This window comes from Spermophilus citellus (genome assembly GCF_964194105.1).
Source record: "Spermophilus citellus genome assembly, chromosome: 13".
NCBI lineage: Eukaryota > Metazoa > Chordata > Mammalia > Rodentia > Sciuridae > Spermophilus > Spermophilus citellus.
Window position 1 is genome coordinate 63,819,828 of NC_138193.1, and position 14,550 is coordinate 63,834,377.

The following is a 14,550-nucleotide window of genomic DNA, read 5'->3' on the forward strand; positions in this document are numbered from 1 at the left end:
AGAGCCAAGTTCCTGCATGTTAAACACATGCAATTTCATTTTATTTCCAGGTTAAATGAAACCTCTGTCTACACTACCACTCACAGTAGTGCTAAGTAAGTTAACTCAAAGTTTACATATGTATTGCTAACCTTAAATAAAAGGATTACTTCTTGGGAGGGCAAGAGTAAAAACTGGTCTCCTATACAGTTTAGGTATTCTTAAGAATGAATTTCTTCTTTCTTTCCATTTGGTAACTTCAGTTTTACAATGAACTTTGAACTTCTTTTTAGCAGTTAATATTACATATTTCCTAACAACTATAGAAATGTTCTAAATGCATTCTAGCAGAACTAAAGTACATGTGCAAGTGTATGTTTAAACATACTACAGACACAGAGATACACATCTTTATGGCTAACCATTTCAAACCCAGTGAGCCAGGCAGAAAGTAAACTAGAGATTTATTCTATAGATAAAGCTGTTTTGCAAGTATCATATATAATATATGCATAAGAAAAGGTAAAAGAATATTACATATGCATTGAAATGTGAAAAATGTATTCCAGAATACACTACACAACAATATAGGCAAAACATGGATCTCAAAAGTGTGATTAATAGCACTGAAATAAGGTCAATTGTATACTTTTCCTTTATGGAAAAATTGAATGAAATAATGATTTGGTGACAAAAATGAAAAGAATATCTGCAATGCTAAAAAAGAAACTGAGGTTATCATTTAAAATATATTCAGAAAAATTTAAAAAACATATTCAGATAAAAATTGTTATGATTTTTATATTCTCAGCAAATATCCCCATTAAGTTCACAACTTTTTCCCCCTATGGTACTTGGCACTGAACCCAGGGCCTCATGCAAGTCAGGTAAGAGCTCTACCACTGAGCTACATGCTCAGTTCTTTTTATTTTATTTTGAGATAGGGTCTCATTAAAGTTGCACAGATCGTCCTCCAATTTACAATCCTCCTGCCTCAGCCGCCTGAGTAGCTGGAATTATAGGTATGCAACACTCTATTTGGCTAAAAACACAACTTTTAATTCTAAATTAGAAATCAAACAAAAGATAGAAAACACAATACAAATGTTATACTATTGATAAAAGCTGAAAGTAAAAATTAGTGAAGGCTCTTAAGATTTTATTTCAACAAATTTAGATAAATCTATTTTCCATAACTGAAAATGATAAAAACCATGTAGGCACACAGACATTTTCACTGACACAACAAAAAAGTATTTGCCTTATTTATTTGAAATTTAAAACCACAACACTATCATATCTGAGCCAAAGAGAGGTAAAAATGTCAGTTTAAATTTAAACTATATTAACCTAACTCAAACTAAAGCCATAAGCTATGGAACACATATATAAAAAATATAGTACACAAATATACATTATACTACACAATATATGAGTATAATATAATCTTAAAACAAGGTAGGTACCTTTCTTGCAAAAGTATTTCTGAACCATTAACAAAAATTTAACATTTATTTGGCCAAGATGAAATCTTAATAAATTCATAAAGCAGAAATTCAGGGCACATTCTCTGGCCATATTATCATTCAACTAAAAATAAAAACACTTAACTTTGTCCCCAAACACCTTTTCCTTACAAGTAAGATGCAATAAAATGAACCCAAAGTTTGTTACATAGATTGAGAATTTTTCAAATGAGGCCATTATGGGCATATAACTACAAAATGATGCTGAAAAAAACCATGTGCAGTACATCACAAGTACCTGATTCTCCATAAGCCCAAGAAGGATGTCAAATGGAAGATTAGTAAAAGCTAGGATATAGAATCCAAAAAAAGTACAGTTCTGTTATTTACACAAGAATTAGACTATTTCTGGTTGCAATAGAATGTAAGTGGGTTGCTTGATCACATGGCTATACATCTGTAAATACCTTGCATGTATTTTCTGCGGACATCATGAAGTTAAAGACAACTTATCTCAAAACTCAAAACTTTTTGCACTGAGGCTGGCAGCATGCTGTTTGAGAATAGAAAAAAGAGAACTTTTTCAAGTGAGTTCAAGCAGTGGGTGTGAGTGCTGATCATGTTCCCAGGGTGTGCATCCATCTAATTATGTCAGGTCTTCACTATACTCTGCTCTTTGTCACTCTAGACCACTAGTACTAAAATCTTCCTACCCTCATACTTCACCCAGGCTGGTCTCAAATTATTTCTCTTTCTTCCTTTCACATTATAACTCTTGTCAGACATAATGATTCAGATTAGTTATTCTTTTCCTTGACTTATTAAACTGACTAGGGTTATTTTCACTTAGGAACCGGATTCTTGTGAATCCAAGTGAATTCTGAATTTGCTAAGTAAAGGTGCATAAATTGCAGGTCAAAGGCAAAATCCAGCCCCTGCCTCGAGGGGGTAAATAACAGCCCACACCCATGCATTAAAATATTGTTTAAGGCTGCTTTCAGGCTATAAGGGCAGAGTTGAGTAGTTAGGACGGAGACCATATGGCCTACAAATCCTGACACAGTGGCTGGTGCTGCTCGATAGATAAATACATATTATGAATGGCTGAACTTCAGGTGGGACTTTTACCCTTCCCCTTGTCCTAAAGGTCTCTCTTGTACTGACAGTCTCATTAGCTTTAGCTTAGACTTTGAGGCCAATGCAGACATAATCTGATCCATATTATTTAATGATACAGGCTAAAACATACCACTGAGGTTGGGGAATAGACCTGCTCCATTTGTCTTAGGTCAGTCAACCTCAGTTCTCATTAAAAGTCTACCATCACTGGAGATGGAGGCAGAGAAGTTTGAGTTCCAGGCTAGCCTGGGCAACTTAGCAATACCTATATCTCAAAATAAAATTTAAAAAGGGGCTGGGATATACCTCAGTGGTAGAGGACTTGCTTATTTTGCACAAGGCCCTCAGTTATTGAAATGTACTGGGGGGGGGGGGAAGACTACTATCTGATACATGGCTGTTTCTAATGTCCAAGGCAAGCTGTGTCCTATGGGAGAAATGGACTCTGGTCACTTTGGACTCCTTAGGCAATAAGGAAGCTAACTCTTCAGCATATTCTCATAAATTATCTGTCAAATCCTGCCTCCTTTTTATTTCACCTGACTGTTCCTATTCTAATCTGTACTTCCTTGTGAACTCTACTGATCCAATCCTCATTTATTTACTTTGTTTATTTTATTTACCTTGACTGTTGAATAATGCCAAATTCAGGTCATTGCTTTCTTCATTGAAGGGAAAATTTTTGGGGGGTTATAACACTGACAAAGTCTCTTTGCTTAGTCTAGTCTTGGCATACCCTCATCTGGGGTTGTATTATAAAAACAGGACCAACTACATAGCTAACCTATGCCGCACTATTAATTACAATTTTTTAATTCTTAGCCTTCCTAGAGTTTATATTCATTTGGCATTGTTAACTGCCAAATGACATTGGATCCCTCTCCATCCTACTATTACTATTCTCATACCTGGCTTTATGATGACATAGGAATGTGGTATTTACAGCAGCATTAAGATAGTGTATCTAGAGGATAAAGAATGAGAGATTTTTCCATCATTCAGAAATATAAGAAAGCAAATGTTTCTAATGGTTACTTTGAATATCTGGAATTCTTATGATAAAAGAAATACCTTGCTATTAATAATAAATCTAAAAAAACTAAAAAAAATGATAATAAATCTAAGCAAATTATTATAGCATTATAAGAGCAGTTATTGACATCATTATAAACTCTAGTAGAGTGGAGAAACTGTAACGATAGGGCCAGGATGTAGTTAGTGGTATAGTGATTACCTAGAAAGAAAGAAAGAAAGAAGATACAATAACAGTTCTGAATAATAGGAGTTGAAAATGTAAGATGAAGGATTTAACCAAGATATCCATGTTCTTAGATGTCCACAAGGACAGATATACAAGTGCTTGGAGAAGAAAACTTTCAAATTTATGGACTGGAAGGCTAGATGCCATAGGCATTAGTTAGAATTCTCTACAACAGTAAGCTTTTAATATAAGGATTCAATTTGAAATAACAGCAGTAAGTTCCAGTTTACTTTGAAAAAACTTATGATTGGCCTAGAAAAAGCTTACCTTTGTTTCAGCTCTCTAAGGTCTTATTCGAGTCCTCACTTGCCTGCTCTTCAGGGTAATCTTAACATTCTAAGATTAATTCAGGACAAGTACCTAGCATGTTTTGGTAGATAAATAGGTTATGTACCTTTGAAATAAAAAGCCCATAGGTTTCTTAAATGTAAAAATTTACAAATTAAAAATGATCAAATTGAACTCTGAAAGGTAAAATTAAATTTCTCTTTATATAGTCCTTGTCCCAAAATTAAGCTTAGAATAATCTCTATAAATATTGAGGAAGACTCTTTCAGAGTAAGGAGACTAAAAGGAAACGGATATGGAATTTATTAAAAAATTTTACATCCTAGGCTACAATGCCATAGTATTATGAAAACTATTTTTAAAAGATCTTGTTTAAAGTGTAAATCTTGGGGCCCTGGGTTCAATCCACAGCATCAAACCAAAGTTAAAGCATTTTTTTTTAAAAGAGGATTTTTTTTTCTTTTAACATATTTTATTTATTTTTATGTGGTTCTGAGGATCGAACCCAGGGCCTTACATGTGTGAGGTGAGCACTCTACTGCTGAGCCACAACCCCATCCCACAAAGTTAAAGTCTTTTATGTCAAAGCTCACCACTAACAAGTCTTAATGATCTAGATATTGAGGATTTGATTGCATTTTGCTTACTTCTTATGCAATTCATGAGGTATCATGGAGTATCACAACTCAAGAAATATTCTTTTAATAGTAGTAAACCATAAAGTGAAAAGGTTCTTTTGGAAATAGCAACAGTTATCTTCTGATTTACTACATTTCCTGTAGGTTTTTTGCAACATATCAATATTTTAGAAACTTTGTTTTTGATGCAATATTTTGAAGTAAGAATAAAAAGTCCTAAAAGGTCCACTGCAGATTTCTGAGTTGTCTGTAGAATATGATACAAGATTCTTTAACTCACCTCCAGATGCCTTTGACCTTTCTTTCAACTTTTCTGCAGCCATTTCACCATAGCTAGGAAGTTCTGACATCTTCACTCCAGATCGAGCTTCTGCTATTAGCTGACGAGCTCTCTCTCTCAGCTGCCGACGTCGCTCTTCATCTTGCTGCTAAGATATATTGAACAGTTGCCAACTCAGTAATTGACAGAAATGCAATTTCATTTTCAATCTGATCATCATGATAGTAACTGGTTTACAGCATGGTGCTTGGCCCACATTATAAATAGGATGCTCTATATCAGTTGGATGTCACACCATTTTAAAAAGCCATCCTAAAATCAGATTTTTAAAAAACATTTACCAATTATTATTAAAATATACATTAAAAATTCAAACTAAGGACTGTTTGACAATACATATTACTGAGGAAATGCCAGGAACTGTTAATAAAAGAATTAGGCTTAAAGAAGAAATTTACAATACTAAGAACAAAATTTCAATTAATACTCTATTTTCTAAGAACAGAATTTAACTTGTTATTTTCTAATAGAGTCACAGAGCACTGTCTGCTTCTTTCATTAAATAACTAAGATGCTGCCTTCTAAAAAGGGATTATTATGAATCGCAAATAATCAATTTGCTTTATAAAATTGAGAGCATATAAAATAAGGCATTATTACAATAAAACAAAAACTACAATAACCTAATACTTCTTTGCAATTTATCTTCCTTTAACATCTCCTAACCTCCACAAAACCTCACATCTATTCATACAAAATTGCTCACATCATGTAGCTTCATGTACTGTGGCTTTGAATGTCATTTCCTCTTTCTGGACTATGTTTCTCTCATATTATTTAACTCCTAACTCATCCTTCAAGACTCAATTCAAACCCATCAAACTTACCCTGACTATCCTACTTTGGATCTCACTGGTGGAATAAAGTGAACTTTTCTCTATGTAATTATAGTTGTGTGTGTGTGTGTGTGTGTGTGTGTGTGTGTCTATATATGTGCATGTGTTAATACTTTTTTAAAACAATACTTATCAAATTATACCACAACTCTGAAGAGAGGCTTTCTTCCCAGTAGAATTGAGCTACTTGAAGGCAGGAGCTATATCTGATTTATTTTTGTATTTCTGGTCTATAGTACATACCTTGCTACCATGCTAGGTGTTATAAAAATTTCAAACATGAAACTTACTATTTATACTCTCAAAAATCTTATAATATAGAGGAAAATATAGAATAGCCATAGTAAAGAGTTATGATCAAAATGCTGCAAGGGTTCAGAAGAAAGAAAGAACATTTTTGGCTGAGGAGCAAATAGAATATATTGTGGTCTTTGAGTTGGGCTTAAAGAATGAGTAGGATTTAGAATGGTCTGAGTTGGGAGTTGCTGGTTAGGTGGTGTCAGTGCAGGAGGCAGGAACAATACAAAGACATAAAAGAAAGAAAATATATTTTGGGGAAAGAACACAATCTAATTTTCCTGAGCATAAGAAAAATAGTGATAGACAATTAAGACAAGAAAAATAAAGCGGGGTAAGTGTTGTAGATGCCTGGTATAGCAGGGATTTACAGCAGATCTCAAAGTGTAAGTCTTGGAGCTTGCAGTGAAGCTCAGGAGAAAAAGTGCTTTAATTTCATTCTAAGGCAGCAGGGATCACTAAAGGGTGTGTGTGTGTGTGTGTGTGTGTGTGTGTGTGTGTGTGTGTGTGTTTTATAAAGGTTTGAGTTTTTTTTGTTTTTGTTTTTAATATGTATGTCTTTTCTTTTTAATCTAGGGGAATGAACAACCAGAGGTTTATTTGAGAAAAGATTAATCAGGCAGTAGTGCAAAAGATAGGATGGTATAGAAGGACTGGAAAGACGCTAGTTAAAAGGCTTGTGTTAGAATCTAAGAAAGCTATAATGAGATTCAGGAAGAGGACGTGGCAATGGGAATAAAAAGAAAGAAGTGTAAGAAATGTATTAGAGCCAGAACTGGTAAATGTACCAATTCTTGGTAACAGATTAAATATGGAGGAAGAAAAAAGAAGACTCAAAAGTTTTAAGGTTGGGCAACTTAGAACTATGGAACTAATAATAGAAAGACTAAAAGGAACTACAAGAATGGAGAGAGAGGAAGGGAGGGTAAAACAGACTGGGTTCAAGGAGCTGGCAAGACATTTGTGTAAAGATGTTAGTAAGTAGTTGGGGAATAAAACTGATACTAGGATGTGGGGTCAAAGTAGGATTACAGAGCTGATGGATGACATTACAGGAATATTTGGAAGCACCTGAAGAGGTACCACAGGGAAAAAGGAGGACCACTGAGTAAAATATGGCAACAATTATACTTGGATAAGAGGAAAAGGGCAGAAACAAAGAAATAGAACACTGTGTCAGGAGAATAAAAGCAGGTTTTCAAGAAAAAGAGAGTAATCAACTGCAACAAATGTTAGAGATTAATGTCTGAAAATTTAAAAAGGGCAATTATACCTGGTAAACAATATCATTAGGGAGGGGTAGAAACCAAATGGATAGAACTCAAATAGAGGAGATTGTTTTACAAATTTTGAGATCATCTAGAAATCAAGAGGGTTGTCAAAATTAATGATGGTAGATTAATGGAGCTGTCAAGTGGACCCAGGAATGAGCTCCGAAGTTCTCAGTGGACTAAATGGGATGATTTCAGCATTAAAAAGAACAATGATTATATTGAATTGAATCAATGAAAAGTTTGAGTCCAATAGGATATTAAAAAATTAGAAGGATATAAAAATGCTTTTTGTTATCACTTGAGGGAGCTATTGAAAAAAAATTACCTAAAAATCACTTTTCAAATCATAATAAATGATTATGGCAATGTTGTCAACTGTTATTAAAACTCTTAGGTAAGCTGGGCTTGGTGGTGCAGCCTATAATCCCAGGGGCTTGGCTCAGGATGCTGAGGCAGGAAGATCACAAATTCAAAGCCAGCTCAGCAATGGCAAGGCGCTAAGCAACTCAGTGAGACCCTGTCTGTAAATAAAAACAAAATAGGGCTGGGGATATGGCTCAGTGGTTGAATGCCCCTGAGTCAACCCCTGGCAACCCCCCCCCCCCCAAAAAAAAAAAAATCTTTTAGGTAAATGTCTGGTAGGGAACTGGTAGGGAATTTCTCTTGGCTAGCTTTAGTGACTTGTATATAATCAATAAAATGTGGAAGAGCTGCAGGTGATTCCAAGGTCAGAAAAGGCCATACCCATCTACCTAGTTGTCTTGAAATTCTTGCATTGTGTACACTCTCTGGGAGCCAGCTGTCTCCTAAGCTCAAGATGTATGGGCTCTATTTAACAGTCCCAGACAAGTTTCACTTTGGGTTATCCTGGCCTAAGAACTAGACATGAAAATGAAGAAGGCTTCACAACTGGGGATGTAGCTCAGTGGTGGCAGAGGCCTTACTTAGCATGCATGAGGCCTTATTTAGTATGCATAAGGCCCTGGATTCAATCCCCAGCACATTAAAAAAAAAAAAAAAAAAAAAGGCTTCAGATGATCTCCGCCTCTAGCTATTTTGAAATACCCTCAGTTCAAGTCTTCCCAGCTGAGGCCTCAGACAATGCAGAACAAAGCATATGCTACTGGGTCCTGACCTACAGAAGTAAATCCATAAGTACAATAATACAACATTTTTTTCTATGTTTGGGGTCACCTGTGACATAGCAATAGTAATTAGAACACATGCTTAAATAATACCACAAAGATTATTATTAACAGTGAATCAACTATACATTATATGTTTTTTGATGTGAAGCATAAGAAATGCACACTACCTATAACATTCTACCCAAAATGTTTAAAGTGAATCCACTAAGTTTTTAGAATTTCTAGTTGATTATATACACAAAGGATAGAGAAACATGATAAATGACACAGTAAGAAAACAACCAAATTCAAAAGGTAGGATATTTGGGACAATTGATCTAGTCACTTTAACAAATGAGTTAGAAAAAACACAGACATAACAATAAACAACTAACCAACTACCAACTATCATCATGACTACCAAAATGGACTTAACAACCAGATGCTACATATTAGATACTGGTTTGGAGAAACCATCTATAGATGATATTGTTTAGGCAACTAAAAATCTGAACATGACCTTAGTATGAAGAAAAGAGAAAGCAAAATGATTTAAAAAAGTTTACAGAGTAATAACCTCATTTTGGCAAAATAAATACACATAATATACATGCAAGAAAAAGAGTTGAAGGGTATACACAAAAGTTTTCATGGTGGAGATTTTGAAGATCAAAATGTGATACTTTTATTTTCTTTCCTGTAATTGTTTTTGTTTTCTAACTTTCTTCAATACAAATGTACCACTACTTTTGTAATAAAAACTAATAATATAAGAGTCTTGGAAGGAAGAAAAGAGATGAGATGGTAGACTTTCTGAATATGGACTGTGATAAAGGAAAAAGAGAGGTCTAACATTCAGAGAAAGTTTTCTCAGTATTTGAAAGCACAAACTTATTTGTAGGCTGAATATAGTTTACAGTAGGTAGAGTGAGATTGAAGATGCAAAAGTAATATACAAAAATACTTTGGCTGGGAATGTAGCTCAATAATAGAAGCTTGCCTAGTGCCTAGTGGGAGTGAAGCCCTGGGTTCAATTTCCAGCACTGCAGGGGAAAAAAAAAAAAAAAAGAGCTGTTGTTCACTATCAATATTTCTAAACTTGGAAAATATTCTAGGAGGAAAGGGAATATGGGCCTGATAATGTTGATTTTTAGTGATGGTTGCTGATATTCCCTGAGCTTTTATGTGTGAAGTGCTTAATATGCACAATCTCATTTAATTGTCAAAAACCTATTTTTACCAATGAGAACACTTAGGTTTTAAGTCCCAAGGTCACACAGCTAGAACTGATGTCACAGCCAGGAGTTTAGCCTATGTCTGTTTGACTCCATAGACCTTGTTCATAACCACCAAACTATTTGATCCCAAAAGTATCAAATTACACGACCAACTGAAGAAAATTGAGCTTTTACTAAACTTTCATCTTTCAAACTTAAGAAAAGTTAAGAGCACTAATAAAAACCATTATTTAATATGCCTCAGGCAACTAGGTTTTAAGTGAATTTCACTGTGTGAATAATAACTTCTTACAGAGTTGGAATTTGGTGATTCAAACTAAGATGAAGTGGTCTTAAAATGAAATAAATGACCCTACCTTTCTGAATATGAAATGGGAATCTAATTTTTTTCTGTCAAGCTACCACCTCTCCTTCCCTCCTGCGTACTCCCATCTGCAAATGTTTCTGAGAGCTTACCAAGAGTGCAATTTAAAGCAGGCAATCATTAATAAAACCAACTCTAAATACTAATTAGGACACTTTATCAATTTCCATGTAAATTGTTTGTTTGTACTTATTTACCCATCATTGTTCTCTACACAATAGAAAAAATGCAAATGAACAAATCAGAATGCAACCCTAATGGGACTTTCTGTTTATAACCATTAGCCCAGAGGTGTGCTGTAATTCAATTCTCAAGTAGCAAGATTTAGCCTCATTAACAGACTGCAAGGGCAGGTTACAACTCATAAAACCCTACAGTAAACAAAGTTTATGGACACAGCACAAAATCTTGAGCCTGATTGACAGAATTCTAGTTCCCTATCAGATTGCCTTAATTTACTTTTCTACTAATGTCCTAACACTACAGAGACAATTTTGCTTGGGCCTAGAGCTCTTCAGCAGGATGACATATCTGCATTGTTTGTTTTCTCACTCTTTCGCTTCCCTTAAGACAAAGAACCCATTGCAAAAATAAAAGTTAATTGTTAAAAGTCATGAAGGAAAGCTTGTAATTATAGTAATTGATTATGCAATTTTAGTTTAACTGATGGTATTAATTTCTAGTTGGTCTCCAGATTCATCCTAAGTAAAACTATTTTACTTAAATTTTAACATGTATCTTCCATTAAAAGTCAGTTTGTGCAGTAATATCTAAGGGATAGCAACAAATCTATGCTTTTTTGGTTTTTTAAATAAAAAGACTCATATTGTTCATGTCCAAGTAGAACATGACCAGAGAACATGGACAATTATTACTTTATTATTTTGTTATAGTATTCATTACAAATAGCTCAAGTATTGTAGGTAATATTTCTGACAATGATGGTTTACCTAAACCTATAAGTATAGAAATGTATTTTTGCTATCTGCTCTGACCATTTTACATTCAAAAGGAGACAGGGGCTCACTGCTATAAAATCATCTGTTTATTAGGACTGATGAAAAAAGAGGGAATCTTTTCACTGGTGTGCGGAGGAAAGGCAATTTAGAAGACTGCTGTCATTAAAATAAATGGTATACTTGAAAAATTCAGCCCATAGGAAACCTTTATATCTTTCTAAACTTAAACTGAAGTAGATTTTCTGTTTCTAAGAACAGCTCTGATGGCATTTATCCTTTACTATACATTATTATTTAGAGTTAGACTTAGTTATAGTGGAGAATTTAGCTTTTCTCAGATGGATGTACTCTTTGGGGGATATGATAGAGGCTGTATTTTGGGGCAGTCTCCCTTCCCACGACTATCTTTTACAAATTATAACACATTTTTGAGAAAAATAATTAGTTCTGCATGTTTTCACATGTGTGCATGTGTTCTCTTGTTTACTCCTTACAATTTGGAGATAGCTACTATCCCTCATTTGATAGTAAGAAATAAATTCAGTGTTTGCTTGATTTTGAAGCATTGGTCTTTTCTATCACTTAACTAGTGTTCACAGCATTTTTTCTGAGGTCCTTCCTACTGTTATCTAATTTTTAAAAATCTTAGTTCTTTATGTATACTTGGGTTATGCAAATGAGTTAAAAGTCCTCTTTGTGCTACTGAATAGGAGAGAAGAAAATGAATGTTTATATTCATTTAAAACACAGATTTCCCAACCTTAAATTATAAGCCTGTAGAAAAGTGATGTAGACTTTTAAGCTTTGATGTTCTCTTTGCTACCATCTTCAGGTAAGGCAAAAGTCCTGCTATGGTGCAGAAAGAGCCCATATTTCAATATGTCAGATTTAAAATATTCAAATACAGAAGATAGATTAGCACTTACCACTTTGGCCATAAACTAAAAAATAATATTTAGCCCTTTCATAGTATGTCTTCAAGTTTCGGTTTTCCTTATCATTCTGAAATGGTATGCAATCTGCTATAGATAGATGCACTAGTAAAACTTGACAATTTAAGGACAAACTCTTCAAGAATAAGTAATGTAATTCCTTGTTTCCTTTCCATAAAAATGTATTGGTATGCAATTTTTATATTTCACACTTCACCGACATCTAGGCAAGCTTTCTTCCACTGCTTCAATGGTGCTACTTTTAATTTTATCCTCCTTAGTCGTAGTAATTAAAGTGATCAGCAGTGGCATCCCAGCGGCTTTGACACAGCTACAACCCCCTAGCAGACTTTTGCTTTTAAGGGGAATGGGAAGAAAAAGACTGGAGTTTCGTTTCACAGAGAACAAGAAAATCAAGCTTCTCCAATCCTCAACTTTATTCAATTGTTCTTTCAGCAGCCTTTGGATCTTAAGAATCAAATAAAAATGGCTGCCATGGGGGGTCCTTTTTATACTTGCCGCAAATGTCACCGATTGACATTACTTTAGCCCAAAAATGATGCCATGGATTTGTGAAGGAGAATTAGAACATGAGAAACTGTCAGTGTAGCTGCTGAGATCATTACCCACCTAAGGGTGTCTTTCATAATGTTAGATATTTTCATTCAGCCAGTTGAAAAATATAGGTTGAGAAGTCTTTCTATTTAAGAAACATATGACTACACGTTTTCATGAAGTAAGCCTTAAGAAAACTTTAAAAGTATTTTAAATAATGTAGTTTCACATCCTTATCCTTTGTAAAATTGTGATTAGAACAGAACAAAACATTCTTATTTCCACCAAGAATCTCAAAATTCCATATCCTTTACCTCCTTCAATAACATGATATACTGTGTTTATTTGTGTTATCTCCAGAGATCCATGCAGTATTAATTGGTCTTGAATTAATTAGGACTAAATAAATTTTAACCTATCTGAGTTTCTTAAATGACAGTTTTATTTAGTATTGCTAACATTTTATGGGAATCTGTTCTCAAAATTAACTTGAAATTCCTTAATTTTGAGAATTAAGGATAAAAACCTTGAGTGTCACCCTTTCATCATTAGATAGGACGCAAGGCTCTGTTATTAGGTATTCAGAAGGAATAAAAAAATTAAAGAAGAAAGAAAGAAAGAAAGGGTGGGGGGAGAAATTCTGTGCTTGTCCAGAGGCAAGGATTACCAAAGTCCACCTATTCATTTACTACAGAAGATAGAATAAAATAGAAAATAAAATTACAAGATTTTTTTAAAGGTTTTAGCTAACTAGTAGAAATTTTACTGCCAACTTGATCAGTTCTTGACTGAATAAACAGGATTTAAGATGAAACATTAAAACTGTTTAGCAGATCTTTTCAAACCATTTCAAACTTTTCTTATGCTGGTTTGTAATATAAGCAGACATGCTTATAAATGGCCACACCTGCTCATTTCTCTGGGGATGGCCTGATCTCTGCTTCTCTAACAAAGAAAGAAAGAAAGAAAGAAAAATCAGCCTTTCTTGTTGCAAAACAGAGTGGAAAGTCAAAATCTTTCTCAAGTTTGCCCCATCTGGTCAGATTAAATCTTTGATCAACCCTGGGGATTACATTTATTTTGTAGTAACTACTAAGTTTTGGATTTGTTTAAAACACATAGGCAAAACAGTAAACAGAACATGAAGTTTGAAATCTAGTTCTTAATAGCTGAGTAGAAGACAGAAAAAGGACTAATTCAGAAAAAATGGACATGCATTTCAAAAATTTTTATTTCATTAGTATTCAATTCATGAAATTGAATATATTATACTCTAGGTTTTTAAATACATCTTCTTGTTTCAAGATAGAGCAAATATTATTTCTAATTGTATATTTGTTTTGCTGAATGTTGTATCATACTATACAAATAAAAAATTCTTAACATAAAAATATAATCAAATTAATGTTGTTAAATGAGATTTTCCTTTAAAGTATCTGGAAGCAATCTGGGACAGAAGGTTTTATATTCTCAATAAGTAATCATTTTCTTTCATTCATTTAACTAATATTTAAGAATTCCTAGTAGCTACTATATTTCTCTAAAAATAATTATTTTAGGATTAGAAAAGCAATTATTTTTGTTTTTGAAAACTTCAAATTGCATTAGCAGAACTAATAGTTAGGGCCTCCAAAAAGAGGACCCTTTGATAATTTAATTCCTTTTTTCTTTGTGAAACTGATAACTTCTTCTTAGTTTAAAAAAATTATAAGGAAAAAAGAAGAATGGCTGACTAAGTAAGTATCACCTTGTGTTACATCCAAGGTCTCTTGCTGGTTGTCTGGCTGCTCTTTTGTAGGCAAAAAGGAGCTGAACGCTCTCTGGCTCCTTAGATCTGGCCCAACAAATGCACTGCCAGTCATGCACATGGATCTAGC

General features: G+C 33.9%; 1 protein-coding gene across 8 annotated transcripts in view; it reads right to left on the bottom strand.

The window, feature by feature from the left end:
* The window catches only part of EHBP1 (EH domain binding protein 1), a 310,375-nt gene that overhangs the window by 57,564 nt on the left and 238,261 nt on the right, over positions 1 to 14,550 (bottom strand). For all 8 annotated transcript variants that reach the window (XM_081264220.1, XM_081264222.1, XM_081264221.1 and 5 more), the window contains one exon: positions 5,032 to 5,179. In XM_081264220.1, coding sequence (XP_081120346.1) covers positions 5,032 to 5,179 — 148 coding nt within the window. The remainder of the gene's footprint in view (positions 1 to 5,031; positions 5,180 to 14,550) is intronic.